This window comes from Cornus florida, unplaced genomic scaffold, assembly GCF_030987335.1.
Source record: "Cornus florida cultivar Cherokee Brave unplaced genomic scaffold, ASM3098733v1 CherokeeBrave_3.0.0_Hap2_Chr04, whole genome shotgun sequence".
NCBI classification, from domain to species: Eukaryota; Viridiplantae; Streptophyta; class Magnoliopsida; order Cornales; family Cornaceae; genus Cornus; species Cornus florida.
In genome coordinates this window covers 6,135,915-6,163,332 of record NW_026775574.1, presented here as the reverse complement: position 1 = coordinate 6,163,332, position 27,418 = coordinate 6,135,915, and the positions used below count along the sequence as shown (strand labels likewise).

At 35.9% G+C, this 27,418-nt stretch overlaps 1 protein-coding gene, 1 non-coding gene and 1 pseudogene across 2 annotated transcripts; 1 reads left to right on the top strand and 2 right to left on the bottom strand.

Moving 5' to 3' along the window:
* Window positions 1-255: 255 nt before the first annotated feature.
* LOC132302597 (LEAF RUST 10 DISEASE-RESISTANCE LOCUS RECEPTOR-LIKE PROTEIN KINASE-like 2.1) lies at window positions 256-3,932 on the bottom strand. Its single transcript, XM_059799504.1, has 3 exons — window positions 2,916-3,932; window positions 1,335-1,366; window positions 256-976 (listed from the first exon to the last, which is right to left on the bottom strand). The coding sequence occupies exons 1-3, from the start codon at window positions 3,773-3,775 to the stop codon at window positions 315-317; spliced, it is 1,554 nt and encodes a 517-aa protein (XP_059655487.1). The 5' UTR covers window positions 3,776-3,932; the 3' UTR covers window positions 256-314.
* A 13,532-nt stretch (window positions 3,933-17,464) lies between these two features.
* LOC132302596 (rust resistance kinase Lr10-like) lies at window positions 17,465-22,359 on the bottom strand (annotated as a pseudogene).
* An 8-nt stretch (window positions 22,360-22,367) lies between these two features.
* LOC132305974 (U11 spliceosomal RNA) lies at window positions 22,368-22,511 on the top strand. The gene has a single exon (XR_009481773.1). It is a non-coding gene; the product is annotated as a U11 spliceosomal RNA (small nuclear RNA).
* The last annotated feature ends 4,907 nt before the right edge of the window (window positions 22,512-27,418 follow it).

The window sequence follows — 27,418 nt, the reverse complement described above, 5'->3', positions numbered from 1 at the left end:
CCATTTTCATAACATGTGTCTTATAGCATTACATCGTTTTATGTAATAATTTTACATTACTTTATTAAATGATCAATTGTGATATCACCCCTTCCTCTCCCCAAAGGAAAGGTAGGTTTTTTTCAAACCTATTGAAAATCAAGGCACAAGATTCCCCTCCTTATGAGGATATTCAAAAATTTCTCATTGACATATTTTATTGAACCAACCAAGCCTGTGGAAGGAAAATGAGAAGAAAAGGTTAATAATTTAGGATGAAACTAAAAATCATTAATGGATCCCTCACATGATAAATTACCCCTTAATAAAACCTCTCACATGATATATTCTTTAAATCTACCAACTACCCAAAAAGAAAAGTTGGGATTGAAATTCTGGTCCAGCAACACATTTTGAGGCTTTATGTCAAGGTGCAAAATCCGCGAGTCACAACCGGTATGCAGGTACTCTATTCCATGTGCAACTCCTATGGCAATTTCAAGCAGCCTTGCCAAACCAAGCGAAACACTTACCTCCTCTTTGGATATTAAGTCTCCTAAAGATCCATTGGGCATGTACTCATAAACAAGAGCTTGTTTTGATCCGTCCCAACAAAATCCCAATAAACGTATGACATTAACGTGGTGGATTCTACCAATGGTGGCTACTTCATTGATGAAATTGTGGCTGTTGTCCCTGCAATTCTCGAGCATTTTGACAGCAATGAGCCGACCATCTGACAATTTTCCCTTGAAGACGTTGCCATAGCCGCCTCCCCCTAATTTTTCTTTGAAGCCATTGGTCATTTTTCTAATGTCATTGTAGGGATAGTTGGTCAGCACAGTTGATTGATAGTTCTTAATGAACTGTCTTGCATTTCTCTCACCATCTGTGATTTGATCCTTTGTCTCGAAGAATGCAGAACTTCCCCTTTTATATTTGAATATGAGCAGTGGGACTACAAGAAGTAGAACAAAAGACCTTCCCGATGCAACACCTACAAGCAAGACAAAGCTCGATGAGGAATTAAATGCACAGAAACAAAACTAAAACTCAACTCACTATGAACTTGAGGTGGGATTGGCATCGAAGTCTTGTAAATCAAGTCCAAATGATAATTGAAGTACTGATCGAAATGCTGAATTGAAACTCAACTGTCAAGATTATGCAATATAAAGGGAGTCTGGTTTTGACAAAAATAAATACTTTTTGCTTGCTCAACACAGTTCAAAAGAAGTATTTTTTCTTTCCTAAATGTTCACAAGAAGTATTTATTGAAGCATAATGAGTTGCTATAAAATGAGATACAATTTTCTACTTTCTCCAGGTTTGTTCAAATTATGATAAGGATATACCTGTAATGAGCTTCCATCTACTTGATTTATGTCTGCAAATTTGAGAGAAGCAAATATGATGAGACATTATGAAAACATTCAACATTTTATGAATAAAAGAGTATTGAAAGTTTATCAAACAAAACTATTAATTGTGATATGATGGCTACCAAGCAAAATATTTTCACCGAGAAAATGAAATAAAATGAAGATCATAATTCAAGCCCGACCTTTGTTTTATCTAGCTTGGATTAAGTTTGAATTGGTTGGATTAAACAAACCTTTTTATTCTAGTTAAAAAAATAAAAAATAATTTCTATTAAAAAAAAAAAACAGAACATACCTAACATTCCTACTATCTAAATGCAGTTAGTACTACTAGCTGTCCTTGCACGCGCGCGCACGCACACAGAAGTAGTATTATCAGCTGGAACTGGCATGGAATCATCATTACTTCTGGGGGAGGAAAAGTGACAGGAGACAGAAAGTGAGAACAATGCTAACTGTAGGCAGATATGGCTGTGTGGTCCTATATCACCTAATTAATAACTTTATTTTAAAAGTGAATAAGATTAAAAAAACAATATTATAATGTTCAAAATTTTGAAATTCTACTTTGCCTTTGCCCTTGTAAAACTTGAACATTCAACCTTCTATTTTGAAAGGTGAGAAAGTAGGGATGGCAGGGAATACCATCTCCATCCCCATTGAGCATAGCTACCCTCATTCTCGTCTCAAAATCATTTATTAAAAAAGGCGGGCCGGAGGCAGGGCAGGGGCAAGTTTTGTAGAATAGTTTCATTTTCATAATTGTATTACAAATCTAACGAATGTAAATAATGAAATACATTTTTAACTATAGTAATAGTTCTTTTTCTCTTATGCGGATAAAAATAAAATTTTACTTCTCAATTGGAGCTTCAGACTAAATATTATTGTAGTTAAATCAAAATAACATATAGAAATTCTCAAATAAGAATAATATAAAATAATATTTAGTGATTGAAATAAAACAAATCAGGATTTGTTTAATATATACATCATATTATTGAATATAAAACAAAATATAAAAATTGTAATTTATCACTATAAACGTGGCACCACACCTTAACCATGCGGATTTTTAATCCTGACCCCCATTCCGGCCCCAAAACCATTTAATTGCCACCCTCGTAATTGTTTTAAATCGGGATAGATTGGATGAGTACCCAATGGACCGAAATATTTTGCCATCCAACCCAATGAAAAAGTACCATTAGACTACAATGTTTTTACTTAGTAACTCAGTGAACTCACTACTTAACCTACAAAAGTTACTCCTCAACAAACTACTTTAACTTCTCTTGTTTTATAAACCACCTATCTCAATTACAACATTTTAAAACTCTCTTATTCTAAAATGGCAGAAAATTTATTTATTTTTTCAAATTCCTTTCTATAACAATCCATTTATTCCAAACTTGGAAATAGAATCCTATTTTAATTACTGTACATTCCTACTCCATTAATTTCAAATAAAAAATTGGTTATAAAGAAAGTAAAAGTAATTTAACATTTGGGATTCTTAAAAAATTGGTAGTACAATAATTAAGAAACACTGACCTAACTGGTGGTGTTGCTGGGGCTGAGCCGCATCCCGCTTTACAGAAACAAACTATGTTGTTGATGCCGGTGGCGCCGCTGCCATATCCACACCGTCCACCTCCATTTTTTTGACACCTCTCACAATCACTAGGAGTTGTCCAATTTAACGCAAACCCATCATCCAGAACACCCAACACTAGCTTCATCGAACGGTTACGGCTGGTCCCATTCAAGAACCCATACCTAGACAAGCTCGCGTCCGACACCGGCACCATCACCGACTTACACCCACTCGGTGACTGAGTGGCGTTGACTCGCGCATCCCAAAGATAAACCCGATAATCACCCTCATCAGTACTGCAACTGTAATTCCCCACAATTTGTTGAGGCATGATTGTCTCTACCTCAATTGGGCACTTGAAGAAGGTGAAGTTGTTACCCCATGTAGGGAGTGCCAAAGGTGATAGCGAATCAGTGGGTGTGGAAAGGGAGAGGTTTCCTAGGGACCCACATGAGCCGGAATGAAGGTCGTCAATGAGCTGCTGATCGACGACGGTGATGAGGTTTTCGGATGTGTAGATGTCGAGGACACGGTAGGATCGGCCGGGGAGAGCGAGGCCAGCGAGGGAGGAGGTGGGGTCGCAGGAGATCTGGAAGCCCGGGAGGCCACAGTCGTAGGGACGGGAGCCGAAGGTGGCCAACGAGGAGAAGGGGAAGTTGAATGTTATGTTGCCACACTGAAAAGGTTCACAAAGGTCGTAGTACTCGGAATAATTCAAGTTTTGGGAGTGAGTGAGATGGAGAAGAGTAGTGAGGAGGAGTGAGAGAAATAGTATAGTGGGATGGAAATTGAGAGAAGCTTGAGGTCTGGTCACCATTTTTGAGTAATGGTTTGGTTTCTATATATATTTTTTTTTTTTTAATCTTTTTTCTTTTTCTTTTGATTAAATTGTCTTTCTCTTTCAATTGAGTATAATTACTAGTCAACCTTACGGGTCCTCCTTTGATTCTTTGGCTTAACACTTCAGCTCTTAACTTGGGTAGTCCACCCAGTGATTAAAGGACAAGGCAAAGAGATTGCAAAGAGATAAGATTAGCATTTGGTAAGGTGACAGGATTTTTTTAAAGATAAGACTTTTAAATTTGATTTGTATATTATTATTTTTTTTTTTAAATAAGTTGATGCATTTTAATGATCTATATATTCATAAAAGTTTGCAATTTTCAATTTACAATGTATACGAGCCTTATACGAACTTGTATTCACGAATACAAACGAACCTAAAACGAGCTCATGTTCATGAGCGTATACGACTCGAGCTCTATGTTGTTCGGGTTTGGCTCGTTTAGCAAACAAGTTTAAAAATTGAACTCGAGCTCAATTCGTTTGCTTAACGAACGAGTCCGAACCAAACTCTTAGCGAGTTAAGCCAAAACTGTTCATGAACAATACAGTTCATTTACAGCCCTAAATCCAACTCATGTATACCTCTCTAATACAAGTGTAACAACCCGAACCCGTGGGTCCAAACCTCTAACCGGGTCCTTGCTATGACCCGAGGTCAATTAGGTTATACCATCATTTTCCCGTGTCCATAACCATCCCACTAGTCAATCCTGGGTCTCAAAATACCTTAAGAAACAGTCTTACAATACTGGTCAAACATAACAGGTTAAAGGAGATGATCAGCCGGCTGGTAGCCTTTCACAGGTCGGCTGATGGGACAGGTTTGGTCGGCTGAAACGACTCCAAAACTTGCATGCTCTTAGGACTGCTACAGTGGGGGCATCGGTTGGCTGATGAGAAGGGGTCGGTCGGCCAAAATATGGTTCTTCTCAACAAAAATGCACCGTCAGCTGGCTGATAATCCTTGTTAGCCGGCCGACAGCCCTGGGATGCTGCTATGTGCAGCCCCAAACATAAAAAATGCTATAATACGCATGAGCCAACTTGTGGGAACACTTGATGATCAAAACAAGTCCAAATTCACGGCAATCTAACACTATCCTCTCATCATAATTATCATCATACTTTCAAGTAAGAAGTTTTATACATTTAATAGTCACAATATGGGCAAAATACTATCATTCATACATCCCCAAATGATCATATACAAAAATAGAGATTTTAATTACATCGTTAGACACAAAATGATACATTGGTAGTTAATGTTTTACATGATGGAATTTGGTTACAAAAGATAGCAAAGAGGGTCAATTCTCTAATCCACGCTAAGTCTGTGGTGGATGATCTTCCGCCACTTCTTTTCCAAATCCTAAAAATATTAAATAACAACGGGGTGAGCCTAAGCTCAATAGGAGGTGCCTAAGTCACACCTCTTTAAAGCCCAGTGATCCCAACAATGAATAAATAAATAAATATATATATATATATAGAAGCGGAGTCTAGCCATACCGGTTAACGAAGCACAAAATCAGCATTCTAAGTGATAATTAGATTATGCCGTGCAATGAGATGCAATGTCATGAAGTGTCTATCCCCAATTTCCAAAATCAATTCCATTTCATCGATCCAAACCGTCAATGCAACCCGACCTATAGCACCTCTATAGCTTCACGAGGAGAAAGTTGGTTAGCAATCCCCGACTACATGGCACCTCCATGGCGTCATCTGGGCTTAGGTAGCTCAACTTCCCTCTAGGTTACATTAACACCACGGACCACTAGATGCCTCCTAGGCGTCCGGGTTTTCACAAACTTTTCCCAAAAACCTTTTTAAAATTTTCGTTCAAATTAAATTCTCCCATTTCATGCCCAATAATATGCATGGATGTCTCATGCTTTCCAATTTCTACGTCAATAAAAGGACTTTACATCTCACACAAATTTAACATGCTTCTATACTTCAAATTTCAACAATTTATACATACTAGGCATGAAAATTTATAGATAAGCATGCTTTCTCACATAAATCATCTAATACACATAAGCATATAATTCATATACAACACATAATTCATTTTAAGGAAAAATCATCACAATGTAACATGCTAAAATCACAAATCATAAAGGAATAGACTCACTAAGGCCTAAGAAGTCATAGATTAGGAACCCCTACCTTAAAATGATGTAAAACCCCCAAATTTGCCCTACTTTTTGAAAATCAAGGAGTGCACCAAATAAGAAATTGCTCCGATCAACTTGTAAATTTCGCCGTGAGCTTCAATTTGCTGCAAACGGCATACAAAAATTCCAAATATTAAGGGAGAAATCAAACTTTGAAGATTTGATTGAAAAAGAAAAAAGAAAAAGCAAGAAAAGTGGGGAGGGAGAGAGACTAGTGGGAGAAAGAAAGTGAAGAAGAGAAAATGAGGCTTAAAATGCCTCTTGGGTCATTTTTAACAAACCATGTGGGCTCCACCCTTTTCCTTTTATTTTTCCTTTTTCTTATTATTTCCCACCACAATTATATACATGCACATACTCACATAAAACTCACATAAACACATTAATTAAATATGCATGTGATGCAAATGAACCCAACCAAAATTCCCCGATGCAACAATTCCGGTAGCGGGTCCCACACGAAACCGTCCGACCTAAAAAACTGAAAAATGCAAAAATGACCAACTTTTCATTTCAAAGAGTCCTGAACTCAATGAAACGCCCCAATCAACTCTTGGACACAATCGGCACACTTTATAGTGTCCGATACGCAAAACGACAAAAGACGAAAATACCCTTGCAATGACAAAATTCTAGAAAAATGAAAAATGAAGAAAAATGGAAATATTACAATCTACCCTCCTTAAAAAAATTTCGTCCTTGAAATCTACCCTACTTATAAAGAAGGCCCATAGCCACATACTTTCCGAAAACACTTCACAAAACCCTTAAATCATGAACTCATTAACACTATTGCCTTTGACACCGGACGTCACCAGTCAATCACACACCACTGCCACTAAAACCTAACACGGTTACTCATCTCTCACCTCATCATAACACAAGACCAACTAGACTCTACGTCTGACTCAAAACGGACATCAGTCTACTTCACACGGCCACGAAAGGCTCCAAAGCCCAAAAGGAAAAACAGTCACAGAACCCCGGAACACAACAACATCCAACCTCCACTCATCCCTCAAACGACACACTAATCCCCACACAAGGAATCATGTCCATCCCTCAACCAATCTAAACTATAATCTATACATCCCTAACAGACCAAACACTTGCTATTTAGTACGTAGCTACACCACCACATAACCGTACCAACGATTACTAATCACATTATACGACAATCATTACACTTAATAACTTCGAAATGATTAAATAATGAATCTCCCAATGACTGTATATACATTAGTCACCAAATTAGTAAAGCGCACTATCTTGTACCTAGGACACAAATCCTCAAAATGAGATCTTTAATAATAAAACAGATTGGATATTTGGTCCCACCTAACACACCTCGTCACCCGAAACAACTTCCTGAATCCACACTACTGCACCGACACACGTCCAATACTATACTCTCACTATTCGTGACAACACGAAACAATAGTTAACCTTTGACCCGACATCGTGCTAAAGAGGGATTGATTCATGAGAAATGGTTGGCCAGGCCATTCTAATCCTCGATCCGGTCTCAACATAGATTTCGTTCCTATCCTCAGGTCTAAACCTCAAACACAATCTCATAGAGCCCACAAAACAACCATGAGATCCACTCACTATCTATCCACCGCTATACGTAACCTCAAAGACTATATAGTCATCTACCAGCTCTGAGAATCTCAATAATTCCTCGATTGTACAACCCATAACAAGTTAAAAATGACATAAAACCAAACGTCACACTCATCCACCTGCACAAAAGATCTCTAACTTCCTCATAACACCCTTACCAGGTAAATAACTCATAATGTTACTCTATTCAATTCTTACTTCCTTAAAACACAAAACACGACCATTTCATGCCTAAAACCCCAAAACCAAAGTCAAACATCCCATTAATCCTCAATAGAGTCCCACATTCACTCAACCAAAGTCAAACAACCCATTAATCCTCAAACATCCCATTAATCCTCAAATTTTAGAGAGAAAAATGAGTTGAGTGCAATATATAATAAATGTGTGTTGTTTGTTTATTGTGTGATGGGTGAAATATAGGTTGAAAATGGAATATGGTTAACCATATTCAACCCATCTTGACCCTCAAATTAAGCGGTTAAAAATTACTCAACCCATCTTAACCCTCAAATTAAATATGATTCACCCACAACCATTAAAAACGCACGAATATGGACAGATCGATGATTTCTGACCTATTTCGCTACCCCTAAATTCTATACCATAAATTTTCTAGCAAACATCCAGAAGAATTTTTAGCTGAACTGTTCAGCTTTACAGGTGTCTAGTCTTGTCCACTTCAACAAATTTCAAGATTTCTATAGTTAGACAAAACAGAATATTCACCTTGATACTCTACTGGACTTTTATTAATGAGTTATTACTATAATTCTCTCTACTCCCAAAAATAATAGTAAAAATTAATAAATAAATAATCCAACCCTGCAAAAGTGCACTTAATTTAAAAACAGGTAAGCTTTATGCATGTGCCAGCATTACACAACATAATTTAATTTTTGGTTGAGCAATGGTTTACCTCCTCTTCAATCACCACACCATCCATGAAATCCAAGTTCTTACACCATCTCTGCAATTGCACAAAAAAATATTGCAGACTCACCATCATATTTCTTTCATTTTGACTCAAATGTGGGGAGACTAATGAATCCCTATTTGTCAAATCTCATATTGTCACGAGACCGTCCCGCTGTGTAGATATTGTTCGCTTTATACACTCTCTGTACTCATGATTTTCAAAACGCGTCTATACAGTTAGAAGGCATCCACACATTTAAGTGTTGTGAACTTCTCCCTCCAAGAGATGCGCGAGGTCACACATATCCTACTCACCTTCGTTTTAGCTCTTCCTTTGTTCTTATAATTTTTCCTAATGAATTTCCCAACCTGAAGCATCTTTTGCATCTTTACCACCATGCAAGGATGGTTCTTTTGTGTCCTTACAACTTCAGGCACTACCTTTACATTGCTCTGGTTTTAATTTTCAGTGATTTCACCACTTTCAAATGCTAGAGGTAAGGCACTGTCATCGCTCTCAATGGAAGTCACGCCATGCTCAAATTTCACGCGAGGAGGAGAGAAGAAGAATGGCTTAGGAGGCATTTTAATGGCTTCTACATTGCCGGACAACATTTCAACCACTCTGGTCATCGAGGGACGGTCTCTAGGATTTATCTGAATGCACCACAAACCTGTTGGGATTTATATGCCCTGGCATAGCAAATTCCTATCTGGATTATAGTGACATATGTTCCTGACATATCTGAAATATTTATGATTTATATAATTGGTGAATTCAATGTATTATGTTTCGATTCACTATGAAATTGATAGTGTCCATGTAATTACAAGAAATATTTATATATATGTATGTGATGGCAATCAATGCATGATATATAAATAGTAATTATAAATTGTTCATAGTCGGTACTTATGGATGGATTCATAATTAATTAAGACTTGAACTGGATCCGCGTTAGGTTGAGATATATTGCGAGAGCCGTCGTATGCAGTTACTCCCTATCACCGTCATGGTATTTGACTCTTAAGCATGAGAAAAGTATATACTCTTTTATTAATTAATAATTACTTTGATTTGTTCGGCGGATTCTTCGGGATCCTTAGACCGACACTTTGGGTAGTTATGTAATTAATAGTTAGAGGGTTATATTTTCAATATTTGCATCATTGCTACTTGTATTTATTTTGTATTGATTATGGTTGATCACAAAGTAAATTCGAAGGCCTTCGTGTGTTTTTAGACAAAATAATTTATTTATTTAAATTATTATTTTTGTCAAACAAATGTTTTATTGTGATCGAGCCAGAAATAATCAGAGGTACCAAAATAGATATATTAATTAAGTAGTTGGATTGATGGCTTTATTTATCCGATAACTAATTATGCATAGAGGGGTCAAAGTGCAATATTGACTTAGAGGTTATTTATTATTTAATTGGAGTTCAATTAATTTCTTTTAGTGGAGTAGAAATTAATTTATGAATTAATTGAATTGGGTCCATGGATCGGGCCAATTATTAATTCATTGTAGCCAATAAAATAATAGGCCCAATGGATTCTCACTCATAGCCCAACTTAATATTGGAATCATATTAGATTTGAGACATATGAATTAGAGATGGAGAAGGATTTGTTGTTTCCTTTTCTTTACCTTTATGTTACCTATAAATATACATGGTCTATGTATATTTTAGGGTGATTTTTGGTAGAAGAAAAAAAGGAATATATATTTTCTCTCTCTAGAAAATTAGGTTTTATGTTCTCATCTAATGGAGGCTCCCACAAGCCTAGTTTTCCAAGATCATTCATGGAGGCATATGAGTGATTCCTAAAGGCAAAACAATTACCAAGAAGATGGAGATCCAAGGAGAATGCATCTTACTAAGGGACCTACAATAAGTGAGAACATTCACTTTAGAGGAGAGATCTAAGGTTTACTCAAACCTTAAAGTAAGTATTCAATCTTTTAATTAAATGATACATCATGTTTTATTTTTGCATAAAACTTGTCTCTATGTAATGAATCAAGATTTATGAATTTAAATCCCTCGAAAAGTTTTTAAAACTAGCACGTTTCCCAACAGTGGTATCAGAGCATGGTTTGATTCATTACTAGAGATCATGATTTTATGAAAATCATCATTCATGGATCCAAATTTATATATGCATATGTATATATTTTTATATGATCATGATGTATGTATATTTGTGATTGGATGAATGTTGATGAATGTTTGGGCCATGGATGAAGCTTATAGGTTATTGGAATGTAATTTTATCTTTGGATGAATGTAATTAAGGCTTTGATTTAGTCGTTTGGAAGTTCAATGATGTAATTTAATTTTTTCCATTGTATTTCAAATTGTAAATTTATTTAAAGCCATGTAATCTTCATCAAAGGATGTTATGAAGCTTCAAGAAGGTCCGAGATGGTTAAATTAGGCTTCAGGAATTTTCTAGGATTTTTTAGAAATTTTTCAGAATTTTTCTGGAATTTTTTAAGGCCTAATTTAATTTCTGGAATTTTTTTATTTAATTTCTGGTATTTTTCGACGATTTTCCGGTGACCGGGGGCTAGCCGGCGGCGAGAGGTACTGCTGGAAGTCTTGATTAATCAGGTGTGACGCGGTACACAATCATACTATGCAACCTGATGAGTTACCGCTGGATTAAATCAACATAGGAGCTTTTATCACATGTGGCGCGTGGGATGGTGCAATCAGCACCTTAGGAACAAAGCTGGCGCGTGAGGAACACGCGCCAGTACATTCAGAAGCTCAACGTGCGTGGCAGCGCGTGATGGCGCGTGCCACGCGCCCAATGATGTCACCGGCGCGTGGCAGCGCGTGAAGGCGCGTGCCACGCGCCTATGGCTATTCCAAGCGCGTGGGGATGCATACCAGCTTCCCTAGGCGCATGCCAGTGCGTGTAGGGTCCTCCGGGCGCGTTCCAAGCGGCGTTTTGCTTATCCTAACGCGTACCAGCTTCCTATAGGTGTTGACGGACTGTTGAAGGACGCCCGTACAATACTTAGAGTAACTAAATGTTAAAAGCTGAATCCATTGGCCATTTAAATTGCTTCTGTCTGTTATTTATTTATTTAACTGATGCATGGAATAATTAATTGTTTATTATTATTATTCATGCATTGGATCCATGATATTTAATTAAATGACTTGATTTATATTAATTAAATTATGAAAATTAATTGGATTTGATTACTAATTAATTAGAGGCCACTTATTGGGAAACGAAAAATTATTTTTGTAAATTATTTTTGAAGTGTGCCTCAAATTAAATATTAGTGAATCATTTAAGTCCAAATATTTTCTAAATTTAATTGGATTAAAATTAGGACGTTTTGCATACATTATATCATGTAAATGAATAAATTCAAAACCCTAATTATGAATGATTAAAAATTGAGTGGGAGCGGGGATTTTTATACATTACCCCATGGCCTTCGTTATTAAAACCATTGTAATTAGATCTTCAAAAATAAGGCCCCACGCATGATTTGAAGATTTTTAATATTACAAGAATGGTTGTCTCATGAAAATAATAATATTAAATGTTCATTGTAATTAGATCTTTAAAAATAAGGCCCTACGCATGATTTAAAGAGTCTAGATTATAATGACAAGATATTTAATATTTTATTTTTCATTAGAGCATTAATAACGTTATACACTCAATCTAAAATCAATAGTGTTAGCTCCCCAACGGAGTGGTCTACACTAGGTGATTTTAGAAAGGCTAAACATAATCGGGAATCATTTCATATAGATAGACAAGGCATTGTCTTAAGAGATATGGAGATGATGGGATTTGCCCGTTAATAGCAATAATGAACTTCGCCAACCGAATAAGTTATTGGTGTATTGGTTATCCGATTTTTCATGCAGTGGTTAAGGGACCCACATACTATTTTAATGGAAGTGCTCGCCTAATAGTAAATGAATCTCAACAATAGTAATAATGAACTCCTCCAACAGGATAAGTTATTGACATATTGATTGGTTGATTTATTATGCTACAGAGTTGAGGGACCTGCATTAATTAAAAGGGATTGTTCACCAATAATGATAATGATCTCTTGTTCGATTGAGATTTATTATATTATGTGGTTAACAAACTCATTTTAATTTTAAATATGCATGATAGTATTAATAATTCACCTTGCATATCGTATGAATGCATTTATATTCAGATGAATTATGTCTAATCCATTTATCTGCTTGCTTACATATTCTATGATATTGGACCTCATTTATAATGACTAGAAAAGGAATTTAGATATTTTATTCACAACGTGGTGGTACAAATGTATTTACTACTCCTAAAACCTAATCCTTTTACTTTAAGATACCCAAGAGAACATTAATGTTTTGAATAAGTGAAATAAGGCAAATGAGATGAATTGGTGCAATATTCTAGAGTTTACCTCGAATACGCTCCAAAGCTAATATTTACATTATTTTATTTTCTTCAAGCATTATGTTAGATGTCAATAAGATGTTTTGGTGAGATTAGATAGAGAGTATGCCAAAGTACTATGTCAGACTTGAATAGCATCAAGATAGCCGAAGGAACTCCAGTATGAAATCGAATTTTGAAAAATGATTGTTTATTATTTAAAAATTAGCTGGAGATCAATGAGGCTGACTTGGGTGGTAAGTTTCAAGTTGACATGATTATTGCCTTGTTACCAAACACGTTCGACTCTGTTAGAGTGAACTAAATAAGGAATCAGTTTGAGTTTACACTCGCTGATATTCTTATAGAATTGGTAACAGATGAAGGGATAATCATGAGTATGGGTGTTCCTATCAATCTAACCTAATCTATACCATCTTCTTCTAGGCCCAAGTGGACGGGCAAAGCAAAGAAGAAGGATGATAATAGGACTAGGCTATCACAAAACATGGGCATTCAAAAAGGTTAAAGGGAATAAGGCAGTGTATGTTGAGGGCGAAGAAAACTGTTTCTTTTGTCGCTAACTAAAATACTAAAGGACGAACTGTTTAAGCAATGACGTGGCATAGGAAAATATATATTTAATCATTGAGCCATGTTATGTGGTTGCGTCTATTAATTCCTGATGAATAGATTCTGGAGCCACTAAACATGTTTGCAATTTATTGTAAGGATTTCAGGAATCCAGAAGCCTTGATGATATGGATATATATTTATCTTTTGACCTGATGCCAAGGTTGTAGTTAAGTCAGTGGGAGTATTACATCTGAAATTAGAGAGTATGAGGATATTAGTATTAGAGAACTATCTTTATACACAGAAGTTAAACGCAATCTCATTCTTATTTCACTTTTGGTTTATAAAAACTGTGTTGTTATTTTGTAAAACTAGTTTTATAAAATTGAATAGATATGCGATTGCTTCTAATGCATTGAAAGATGGTTAAATAAACTATAATCACAAACTCTTAAGATTTGCAGGATGTAAAAACTAATATTGCATCTTCTAGATTGAATGTTAAGAGAAAAATTGTTATTCCTGACTCATTGTATTTTTAATGTCTATTTTTGGGTTGTTATCAATCAAAATAAGATTCAAAGATTGGTCAAAGAAGGTTAATTACCTAGTGAGGCAGGGGAGCCTAAACCAAACTTGTGAACCCTGTTTTGAAGGATAGATAACTCTTAGGGCTTAATTAGCCAGATGAAATAGACATAAAGGACAATTGGAGTCGGTACACACTGACACGTGTCGTCTTATGAACATCCAAGCAAGATTACTCACGTTTTGGATAAGTTTATCTGATGCAACACAAGTCTTAAGCTCTTGGTATTTTCTGAGAAGGTTAAGACTGATGTGGAACACATATTAGGTAAACTTATCAAGACACTTCGATCTGATCGAGGATATGAGTATTTCTTGGGATAGTGCAAAGACTATATGGTCAATGAGGGTATTATGTACCAGTTTTCCGCAATTGACGCTAAATGTATTTAGGTGTCAAATAGGAATAACAGAATTCCACTTAACATGGTTAGATTTATGATCAGCTATGCTACATTATCTCTTTCATTTAAGAGTTTAGCGTTAATGACATCGATGCGCATTATGAACTGCATTCCATCTTAGTCTGTCTCAAGGATACCGTTGAGCTGTGTTTTTTACTAAATATTAGTTTGAATCATATGCACATATGGGGTAGTCTTGCACATGTGCGCTTGATATGGACAAGTAACTTGGAAGCAGATCATAGGCATGCTAGATTTGATAGCTACTCTTAATGTCACTAGGATGGATTATTTTATGATCTTAAAGATAAAAGTTGATTGTTTTCACTCACTGTTTATCTATAGGAGAATCATATTATGAATCACATACCTAGTAGCATAATGTTAGAGAATTTGGTATGAGTACCAGATGTACCACATGTGAACACACTTATTATAGAGATTGAGAATAATATATGAATTCCCTATTGATGCGTTAGCATCATCTACTACACAGATTCTTGCATTGGTACATTGATGTAGTGGGAGGATTATCATCCAATTCGACAGAATCATGTTTTTAGGTGAGACCATTATGGACATCCCTGTTAAACATGAGTTGGACCCAGTAAGCTACACAGAAGCGTGAACCGATGTGGATACAGATCGTTTTGGTGAGTTACTATGAAATCAGAGTTGGAATCTATGTATTCTAATAAATTCTGGGATCTTGTAGAACTTTCTAGTAGGGTGATTCCTATGGAAGACAAGTTAATCTACAAAAAGATACCAGAAGATTTCTTAGTGAATAAATCATGAGTGTACAAGGGAATGTCATTATTTTTCTAATTCTATATATATTGATGACATCCTACTCATTTAGAATGATGTGGAAGTTTTGTCATCAATAAAGAGGTAGTTGTTCAATTACTTTTAAATAAAGGATTTTCAGGATGTAAGCTAGATTCCTAGGATCAAGCTTTTGCAAGATCAGGTTAAAAGGAAAATAGGCTTATCTTAATAATCCTACATTGATAAAGTTTTGACCAGGTTTGGTATGCATAACTCAAAGAATGAGTTCTTGCTTTAATGATATGGATGACGCTCTCTAGTAAGTAGTTTTTCAAGACTATCAAAGGAGATTGAGCAAATGAGACTGGAACAATATGTTTCGGCATATGAGAGTCTCATATATGCCATGGTCTATACCAAACAGGACATCCGCTACATAGTAGGGATAGTCAGTAGAGATCAGTCCAATACTGGATTTGACAACTGGTTTATTGTGAAAAATATCATTAAGTACCTAAGGAGAACCAATGATATCATATTCATTTATGGATGTGATGATATGGTCCTAGTCAGGTATGCTAGTTCTAATTTTCAATCAAAGGTAGATACTATGAGGTTCATGACTTAGTGTATGTTCACTTAATAGAAGGGAGATCAATTGGTAGATTGTTAAGCAGATTTCAACTGCTGACTCAAACCTGTAGGTGGAATATATTGCAGCCTTAAAGGCGGCAAAGGAAGCCTATTAGTTTGATCTCATTGATTTAGAGGTTGTGGAGTATACTAGCCTGCCTATTGAGTTATGTTGTGACAATAATGCAGAAGTAGTCCAAACCAATGACCCAAGGTTCCATTGAGGAACAAGATACACTAAGAGGAAGTATCATGTTCTACATGATATTGTCCGGCAAGAAAATGCACTTGTAGTTAGAACATTGCATTGGAACACAACTTTGTTGATCCATTATCAAAGGTGTCATTGATCAATAATTTTGATCATCATCTGGATAACATTGGAGTTAGGTGCAATTTGAATTGGCTATGAGGGCAAGTGGGAGCTGTTGGGATTTATATGCCCTGACATAGCAAATTCCTATCTGGATTATAGTGACATATGTTCCTGACATATCTGAAATATTTATAATTTATATAATTGGTGAATTCAATGTATTATGTTTCGATTCACTATGAAATTGATAGTGTCCATGTAATTACAAGAAATATTTATATATATGTATGTGATGGCAATCAATGCATGATATATAAATAGTAATTATAAATTGTTCATAGTCGGTACTTATGGATGGATTCATAATTAATTAAGACTTGAACTGGATCCGCGTTAGGTTAAGATATATTGCGAGAGCCGTCGTATGCAATTACTCCCTATCACCGTCATGGCATTTGACTCTTAAGCATGAGAAAAGTATATACTCTTTTATTAATTAATAATTACTTTGATTTGTTCGGCGGATTCTTCGGGTATCATTGCTACTTGTATTTATTTTGTATTGATTATGGTTGATCACAAAGTAAACTCGAAGGCCTTCGTGTGTTTTTAGACAAAATAATTTATTATATATTTATTTATTTAAATTATTATTTTTGTCAAACAAATGTTTTATTGTGATCGAGCCAGAAATAATCAGAGGTACCAAAATAGATATATTAATTAAGTAGTCGGATTGATGGCTTTATTTATCCGATAACTAATTATGCATAGAGGGGTTAAAGTGCAATATTGACTTAGAGGTTATTTATTATTTAATTGGAGTTCAATTAATTTCTTTTAGTGGAGTAGAAATTAATTTATGAATTAATTGAATTGGGTCCATGGATCGGGCCAATTATTAATTCATTGTAGCCAATAAAATAATAGGCCCAATGGATTCTCACTCATAGCCCAACTTAATATTGGAATCATATTAGATTTGAGACATATGAATTAGAGATGGAGAAGGATTTGTTGTTTCCTTTTCTTTACCTTTATGTTACCTATAAATATACATGGTCTATGTATATTTTAGGGTGATTTTTGGTAGAAGAAAAAAAGGAATATATATTTTCTCTCTCTAGAAAATTAGGTTTTATGTTCTCATCTAATGGAGGCTCCCACAAGTCTAGTTTTCCAAGATCATTCATGGAGGCATATGAGTGATTCCTAAAGGCAAAACAATTACCAAGAAGATGGAGATCCAAGGAGAATGCATCTTACTAAGGGATCTACAATAAGTGAGAACATTCACTTTAGAAGAGAGATCTAAGGTTTACTCAAACCTTAAGGTAAGTATTCAATCTTTTAATTAAATGATACATCATGTTTTATTTTTGCATAAAACTTGTCTCTATGTAATGAATCAAGATTTATGAATTTAAATCCCTCGAAAAGTTTTTAAAACTAGCACGTTTCCCAACAAAACCAACCATAACCATCTTCCTCGCAATGAACACTTCCTCTTCCACCACAGAATCAACATTTTCTTCAATGAGCTTGTCATAAATCCAACTTGGAAAGTATGCTTCACTTGAATTGCTCGTCTCTGGTTCTACATGCTTCCTCCTTCCAACTATCTCTAACAACAGCATTCCGAAGCTATAAACATCGGATTTATGAGAAGGATTCCCAATATTTCTCATGAAAATCTCTGGAGCAATAAAGCCAATGGTTCCTCTTGCACCTGTCATTGTGACTGCACTTCGATTTCTAGAATGTACTTTTGCCAACCCGAAATCTCAAATCTTGGGATTGAAATTCTGGTCCAGCAACACATTTTGAGGCTTTATGTCAAGGTGCAAAATCCGCGAGTCACAACCGGTATGCAGGTACTCTATTCCATGTGCAACTCCTATGGCAATTTCAAGCAGCCTTGCCAAACCAAACGAAACGCTTACCTCCTCTTTGGATATTAAGTCTCCTAAAGATCCATTGGGCATGTACTCATAAACAAGAGCTTGTTTTGATCCGTCCCAACAAAATCCCAATAAATGTATGACATTAACATGGTGGATTCTACCAATGGTGGCTACTTCATTGATGAAATTGTGGCTATTGTCTCTGCGATTCTCGAGCATTTTGACAGCAATGAGCCGACCATCTGACAATTTTCCCTTGAAGACGTTGCCATAGCCACCTGCCCCTAATTTTTCTTTGAAGCCATTCGTCATTTTTCTATGTCATTGTATGGATAGTTGGTTAGCACAGTTGATTGATAGTTCTTAATGAACTGCTTTGCATTTCTCTCATCCTCTGTGGTTTGATCCTTTTTGAAATATGAGGTCTTGAAGATTGCAGAAGTTCCCTTTTTATACTTGAAAATGACCAGTGCGACTACAACAAGTAGAACAAATGAGCTTCCGGATGCAACACCTACAAGCAAGACACAGCTCAATGAGGAATTAATTAAATGCACAAAAACAAGAACCGAAACTCATTAGAACGGTGTTGTTAACAACCATCTACTCTAAAAAAAAACTTAAGCTGTTAAAGAGAGTGTAACTTTTATATTTAAATCCTTCAACACACACTCACGGATTTAACACGGGTAAGATTTGAACACAGAACCTGAAACTCATAAGGTTGCAGGGTAAAGTGATTTTGTGGCATTATGAGTAGTTTTTGGATGAGATACAAATTTCTACTTTTACCAGGTTTCTACAAGGTTAAGGATATACCTGCAATGAGCTTCCATCTACTTGATTTGTTCCTGCAAGGTTGAGAAGGAAAATAATAGACATTATGAAACATTCAACTTATCTAAATAAACGAGGATTGATGGTCTATCAAACAAAACAAGTAGTTGTGGCTACCAAGCAAAACATTTTCATTGAGAAAATGTGAAACTGAAGCAACAAAGGGCACCTGATTATGTAAATGTAATAAAATGAAGATCATAATTCGAATAAAATGAAGATCATAATTCGAGCCCAACCTTAGTTTTCTTTAGGTTGGATGGGTTCGGTTAAACAAGCCTTTTTATTATAGAAAATGGTACTAAAAAAATGATTTTATTTTTTTACAAAACATGATCATACCTAACATTCCAACTGGTATTTATTAGACTAGTATTATTAGCTGGGACTGACATTGAATCATTACTTCTAGAGGGGAGGAAAAGTGACACATCAAAGAAAGTGAGAACAACCACCATGGCTGTGGTTCCATGAGAATATATTGGTGTGTCCCGTGCACTTGGCCATCAAAGCCTTTTGTTCCTGCGTGTGTTGTGCATGGACGGACCGGACACACCAAATACCTTCTCGTGATCCTATATCATCGCATTAAATCACTTTACTTCATATACTAATGAGGATCATTAATTAATTCCGCACTGAATGCTTTAATATCAGAGTGTCATTAGTGTGAGCTCGAGTATCATAGCATTGGAAGGAACTAGAATAAAGTAATTATGATAAAGTCTACAATACTATGGGGTACTTACACGTGGTGCCCCCACTAATGAACCATCATGGAAACTCTAATTTATCTTGATACACAAGTGAAGGGGCCAGATTGGCCCTGGGTTGGGTCAGTAAAGCCAAAAATGTCTTGCGCCTATTGGCAGCCAGCAAAGACCATCCCGGACCCAATTAAAAGATCCAGTGGCTCCATAAGGACTTTGTCAGCCCAATCCACCCAGCTCAAGACGCTTTTGTCACTGTCTTGATCCAGACTCCAGTGGCATAGACAACAAGAGGAATCTCCAATCCAGTGGGCCCAAAGGGTAGTGTCCGGCCCATCAGCTCACACTTTGGGGACCAAGGAGGAGGAATAGGGCAAAATGTAAACTTCTATAAGTAGAAGTGAGAGAGACAAAGAGAGGCAAGTGGTTTGGAGTGTAATAAAATTATTTCCTAATATAGAATAACATTTTCGTGCATCTTCAGTAAGGAATTAGGAATTTTAAATAAAAAATATGAATATCCATCAGTTGGACACAACACATGATAAATGTCTCAAGGGTATTGTAAACTTTCTTGTATCATTACATCGCTTGGGAAACCGGAACTCAGTAAGGTGGCAGCCATCGCCGAGTCGGGCATTTTCAAATGTTGGAACCGGGATGGGAACTTCTCTTCTATAGTAAATGGAGGGGAGGGTACTTAGGCCTTTCATGGCCCTGATCGAACTCTAGCTACTATTGATTGGCGTAACTCACATTACTTATGTAATATTTTTACATTGCTTATGCTATAACTACCTCATATCAATTATGCAACAATAATTTTTTTTTTTTTTTTTTTTTTTTTTGTATTTATATGCATGACGATTTAGTGTGTTGCACTAGTAATTTACGCGCAGCAAAGGACTAAAGTCACATAATTCCATCCACATGCTACAAATAATTAAGAGTAAATGATAAGCAGTCAACTATTGGACACATCGTTTTTAATGTAAGTAGAGAATAATATCATTGTGACCTAATTATATTTAATAACTTGGAGAATGTTAGGTGTAGATATAGTAACATGCAAGGTTTTCAAGACATGATAAAATGTGGTTCACAAGGGAGATGTAAATACTTATATGTAGAGAGATGGGTGCAAACAAACTGCAAATGGTGCAATTATTGAACCAAAATCACATCACCTAACATCTATATATAGGTTCACAGGAGGTCCCCCCATTGTGTGGTAGTCTAGTCTGGATCAACTTTTCACAGGGCGTGGACTTGTGAAACCGGAACTCAGTAAGGTGGCAGCCACCGCGGAGGCGGGCAATTTCAAATGTTGGAACCGGGATGGGAACTTCTCTTCTATAGTAAATGGAGGAGAGGGTACTTAGGCCTTTCTTGGCCTGGATCGAACTCTAGCTACTATTGATCGGTGTACCTCACATTACTTATGCAATATTTTTACATTGTTTGTGCTATAACTATCTCATATCAATTATGCAACAATAAATATTTATTTATTTTTGTATTTATATTTATTTATTTTTGTATTTATATACATGAAGATTTTGTGTGTTTCACTAATAATTTACAAGCAGCAAAAGAATAATCACATAATCCCATCCACATGCTAGAAATAAGTAAGAGTAAATGATAAGTAGTAAACTCTTGGACACATCATAAGTAAAGAATAATATTGTGACCTAATTATATTTAATAACTTGGAGAGATGAAAAGACTTACCCAACACCACATCCATGTTTACAAATACAAATTATTTTGTTGAAGGCGCCGCGGTCATATCCACATCGTCCACTTTTATTTTGACACGTCATACAATCATCAGGAGTCCTCCAATTTAACGCAAACCCATCACCCAGAACATCCAACACCAACTTCATCGAACGGTAACCACTAGTCCTATTCAAGAACCCGTACCTTAACAAGCTCGCATCCAATACCGGCACCATCATCACCAACTCGCACCCACTCGGTATCTGAGTCGCCACCGGGCTGACTCGCACATCAAACCAAAGATAAAGACGAGAATCATCACCCTCACTGCAACTGTAATTCCCCACAATTTTTTTTGGCATGATTGTAGTAGCTACCTCAATTTGGCACTTGAAGAAGGTGAAGTTGTAGGTGAAGTTGTTACCCTGTGTAGGGAGGGTCAGGGATGCTGCTGAATCGGCGGGAGTGGAAAGGGAGGGGTTTCTGAGGGACCCACACGAGCCGGAGCGAAGGTCCTCGATAAGCTGAGGATCGAAGACGGTGATGAGGTTTTCGGATGCGTAGAGGCCGAGGACACGGTAGGAGCGGCCGGAGAGTTCGAGGCCGGCCGGGAAGGGGGAGGTGGCGTCGCAGGAGATCTGGAAGCGCGGGAGGCCACAGTCGTAGGGACGGACGCCGAAGGCGTCGAAGGAGGAGAAGGGGAAGGTGAAGGTAATGTTGCCACACGGAAAAGGTGCACAATAGTCGTAGTACTCGGGAGAATTTAAGTTTTCGGAGATAGTGAGGGTGACAAGAGTGGTGTATGAGATGAGAGTGAAAAATAGTACGGTGGGATGGAAGAATTGGAGAGAAGATAGCGGTTTGATCACCATTTTTTTTTTTTTTCTGGTAGTAATTGTAATGGTTTCTATATTTTTGTTTTCCTCTTTTCAACTTAAAAAAAATAATAATAAAATAAAAGGGTCAGTTGGCTAAATATGCCACGCTCATCCTGTATGGCTATCAAGACATATGGCTGACATAATTTGTGGACTTTTCAAAAAAAGAAAAAAACACAAAAACAAAATTGAAGTTACTAGTAAACTTTGGCGTCTTTGCCTTGTACTACTACTATAAATCCGGCTGTTTTATTGTTTTATTATATTTGCTTAACAAGAAGATCTATATCAAGAATTCTTAGATTAAAAATTGAATTGGTATATATGGTAGAAAATTAGAAGAGAGACAACATGATTTTAAAATACAAGTTTCAGTTGGATGTAAGTTAAATGGCCCCATTTGGTAATTTTTATGTTATTGTATTTCTCATTTTCAATTTTTACTTTTAGTGGTTGTTATTGTATTTCTTTATTGCTTGTGTCAAACTAATAAAAATTAAAATCAACATGAGTGATAGAGACAAGTTGAGCTTAAAATAGCTCATCGTGAGACAAGTTGAGCTTAAAATAGCTCATCGTGAGAGACGATAATGGAGCGAGTTAAGAATATGTTTGCTTTTGGTAGAAAATAAGTCAAAATAACTTTTTTTTTTCTCCCTAAAAATTGGTCATTTTGAAAATATGTTTTCAAAATTTTAAAATCTTTTGGAAACAAAAAAACAAACGACCCCAGGGTTCGCATTTAATAACCTAGCTTCTCATCCCCTTACTTTACCCCTAAACAAAGATACACTTGTGGCGACTTTATGGGCAGGTATGTGTGAACGTGTGTAGGTGACACCAATAGACTATTTCACTGAATGAGTTACATGTGCACAATTTCACATCATCTGGGTGTGGATGGGGCAAATGCTATATGTATATTCAACACCCTTTTATGACACAACGTATTTTAAAATCGTGATGGTCATGAACCAATCAAAACTTCAAAGTTAAGCTAAGCGTGCTTAATCTAGAGTAGTACCCTAGGAAGTTTCTGGTTTGGGGGAGCCAAAAACAGACAATATCCCAGAGTAGTAACAGGATGAGTGACCCCTGGGAAGTCTATAGCTCGGGGAGCCAAAAACGGATAATATTGTGTCTGGTTAGGGTGAGGGTTGTTATAAAATTGTTGAAATTATTTGTCGCATTGGTTTGTGGGAGCCAAAAATAAACAATATTGTGTCTGATTAGGGTAATATTGTGTTTGGCTAAGGTAAGAATTGTTACAAAATTGTTGAAACAATTTGTTGCAGTGACGGAATGGAGAATATCTAAATCAAATTAAATAAATATACGAAGTTCAAATCTTGTTAAAGTACATTTTAGTGTGAAGATTTCTATTTGAATTCAAATTCATTAAAGCTAAACCTTGCAATATAATTCATATTCAAGCCAAATAATTCCTTCACATGCAAGATGGCCGGTCAAATTAAGATAATGCAAGGCAATCACTAGCCTAGATATTGAGAAGCACATTAACTTTAATTTTCTCCAAATTTAGTTAAAACATATAAGCATATCGGGGTAGCTCTGTTGTACAATATGAGTCCCCAATTGATCCCATTCATTGGCATGTATAGGGTAAATATGACACTATAGTATCTCATTGATCGTCTTCTATTTCGCAAGTCTTTGCAAAATCTGCATTACAAGTTAAGGAACACACTTTGAATTAGGAATTAAACCCAAGCAGAATCGGGGCTATCCTTATCAAAGGTTGTAGGGTGCTTGGATGAAACTTCATAGCAAAAAGAAAGCAAATGAGATGAAACTTCATAGCAAAAAGAAAGCAAATGAGATGAGAGAATTCAAGTTTTGGGAGTGAGTGTGATGGAGAAGAGTGGTGCATGAGACAAGTGAGAGAAATAGTATGGTACTAGGATATTGGAAGATGGGTAGAAAATCTAGAGGTCTGATCACCATTTTTGAGTGACTGGTATGGTTTCTATATTATTATTTTTCATTTTGTATTAAATTACATACTATTTTCAAGTGATCAGTATATTAATAGTCCACCCTATGGGTACTCCTTTGCTTGTATTGGTACATAGGAATCTGAATCCTCTATTAGATGATATTAGGGTTAGGGATACCTATATACAACAACCGATGATATTAGGGTTAGGGATACCTATATACAACAACCGCCTTGCCTACCCATAGTTACCATGCATAGGTTTACTTGAGCAACGACACTTGCACATGCACAACTGTACATTTAAAAAAAAAAAAAATGAAATGAAAAAAATATTATATTGTATTGAATTGATGTTAAATACAAGAGGTATATATATATAGCTGAGGGTAGGTGTGTGAGTTTGTATATCATTAAAGTTTAATAAAACTCTTTTAGCACTCGGTTTATAAATTCAAAATATCATAATATGACATGTTTTTATGAAATATCTTTTAGCACTCGGTTTATGAAATTGTTATTTTGGGTTGAATGATATTTAAGCACAATTTTTATATTTGTTTTATCATTTACTTATATATATATATATATATATTATTTTTTCATTCAAAATTGTAGATGTTTTATTAAGTCACGCGTTATTTCACGGTGCATAAAGATTAAAGGACCAGCTAGGAATCAATTTAATAAAGGACTACACATGTTAATTGATTTTGATCGTGTTCGCGCGCACGCGCGCAAAAACTCGTTCAACTTTGACAAGTTAACTGAGTATTGCCCAACACTCAAAAATACAATTAAAAGAATGGAAGAAATATTGAAATCAATACTCAAAATCGCCAACCAAAGATTGTCTGCCTTTATTTGAGGTCTCCACTACAACAAATAAGGGTTTCAGCGGCTATCTAAACCGCCGCTATAAGGTTCCCAAAACGCCGGTAATTCCTCTACCGGCGGTTTTACCTAACAGCCGGGTTTAAAATAATTACCGGCAGATGTATACAACCGCTGGTGAAAGATGATTCAGTGGCGGTTTTGTCTGCCGGTGTATTCAAAGTAAAATGTCAATTAACTGTATACTCCGTCACTTTGAAGTGCCGGTAATGTAGACTTTTTTACTTTTGGGGGCGTGCTAAACGCCGCTATATTCTTATACTCTAGCACTTTGAAGCGCTGGTAATGTAGATTTTTTTACTTTTGGGGGCGTTTTAAACCGCTGGTAATGTGTTAATTTAAAAAACAAAATTATTTTCTGGTTTAATTTATATATTAGCAAATATTTTATTTTGTTCCCAGTTTAATGAAATCAAAGATAATTTACCAATCACAACACATCAAACAATTTAAATTTGATATGTAAAATAGAACAAAGTTGCATTAGAATTCAATAACATCCCATAACATATAAGTTTTGTTTCAAAATGTCAAGTGCTAATAAAAGGTTAAAAAATGAAACACCAAAATCTAATAAAACTTCAAAAGGAAATCATTCAAGATAAAACATCAACGTTTCGTTGGTTAGGAGGAGCTAATGTCATTTATATTCTGTAGTCACAAAATGGTTGGCACTAGGAAGAGGATGGGGTCCAAGGCGAAAGCGATAAAGACCTAAAGAAGTAAAAGAGTACGTTATCGATTTTTTTGCCAGAAGGGGTTAAAAGTTTAGTTTCAGTTGGTGCTACTTTAAAGTATAAGCCAAGGAAGGATTTAAGTGTGTGATAGGTCACCCCATATCAGGACTAACATGACTTCTGTTATTCTCAAAATTAAGAAAAGTGAGGAGGAGATTTTCTTTAGAAGGAATTTGTTTTTAAGTACGTACATTACATGTAAATTTATATGATATATACATATATTATTTTATTTGGTATTCAGGATCTTGGATGTGACTTAGTTGGGGACACAAGTATGTAATCAGCCAACAACTAGTTCTACACCACGGAGTAATAGCACTATTTTACACTAGGATTGTGACGACGGCCGTTCCAATACGCCAAACTAAATGTAGTGAATGTGTGGTTCAAGAAAAGCCTTTTATGTCAAATTTAAATGTATAAAAACCACTACCAACACCACTACTAACGTAGCAAGAGTGAGTAGGGATCGTCCCAAGGGATTATACGTGTTGGAATTTCAACTTCGACTCTAGCGTACCAAATGATTGCAAAAGAGAATTGGGTTGGTTGATTAAGCTAAATTGAATTCAACTAAATAAAATAATATGAGGTAAACAAGAGAGAGAGAGGTCTTGGGGTGTAGAGATCACCACCAAGCAATACTTTTCTATACTACTAACAAGTGATCAATTGAGGGTAATGGATGTGTTGCAATATGATAATGGTGTGTGTGCATTAGGTTGATTTAATTGGCAATGATGACAAATCAAGCAAGTATTGTCTAAACATCATGTGAAGAGCACAATATATCTAAACAATAGAGCATATATTGTCTAGACAACATGGGGATAACACAATAGATCAAAACAAGTCATTAATCCTTCATTAAGCTCACAATCCACATGCAACACAATGTTAGAGGAATATGCCATTTGGACTCACAAGCATGGAACATCAAACATCAAGAGTAGATTGTCCTCCCATCTAACATTACACTACCACTACACTAAATCTACACTACTAGCATGAAAATAAAGCTATCTAGACTAGGGGAGAGGCACAAACCATCAAGAATAGGCATAAACCATCAAATGAACCAAAATATCATTCATTAAGCATATCATCTTGATAATCTCTAGATCTATAGCATCAATACACATAGACATGCATAAAAAACACTAAATCTAGAGATAAATACATAAATATCCTACTCTAGCATACATAGACATATGTATAGAATAGAATAGTCAATTGGAGGCATTAAACCATATAAACCATGAAATAATCAAGATTTATATATACATGAATATCAAGATGTATCATACAACACTAATCCCTCAATAATACACAAGATTAGAGTATAGAAAGCATGTTTGGGGCTAACTCTAGCCCCAAGAAGATGTCTAGCCACTCATGGTAGTGATGATCCAACCCTCAAGGGCTAACTCCATGGCTGCTCCTTGTTGGTGAAGATCTCCTCCAATGGTTGCTCTAGCTTCCTCCTTTCTTTCTCTCCAAGAATAGCCTCCAAGATGATTTTCAATGTGTGACAAGA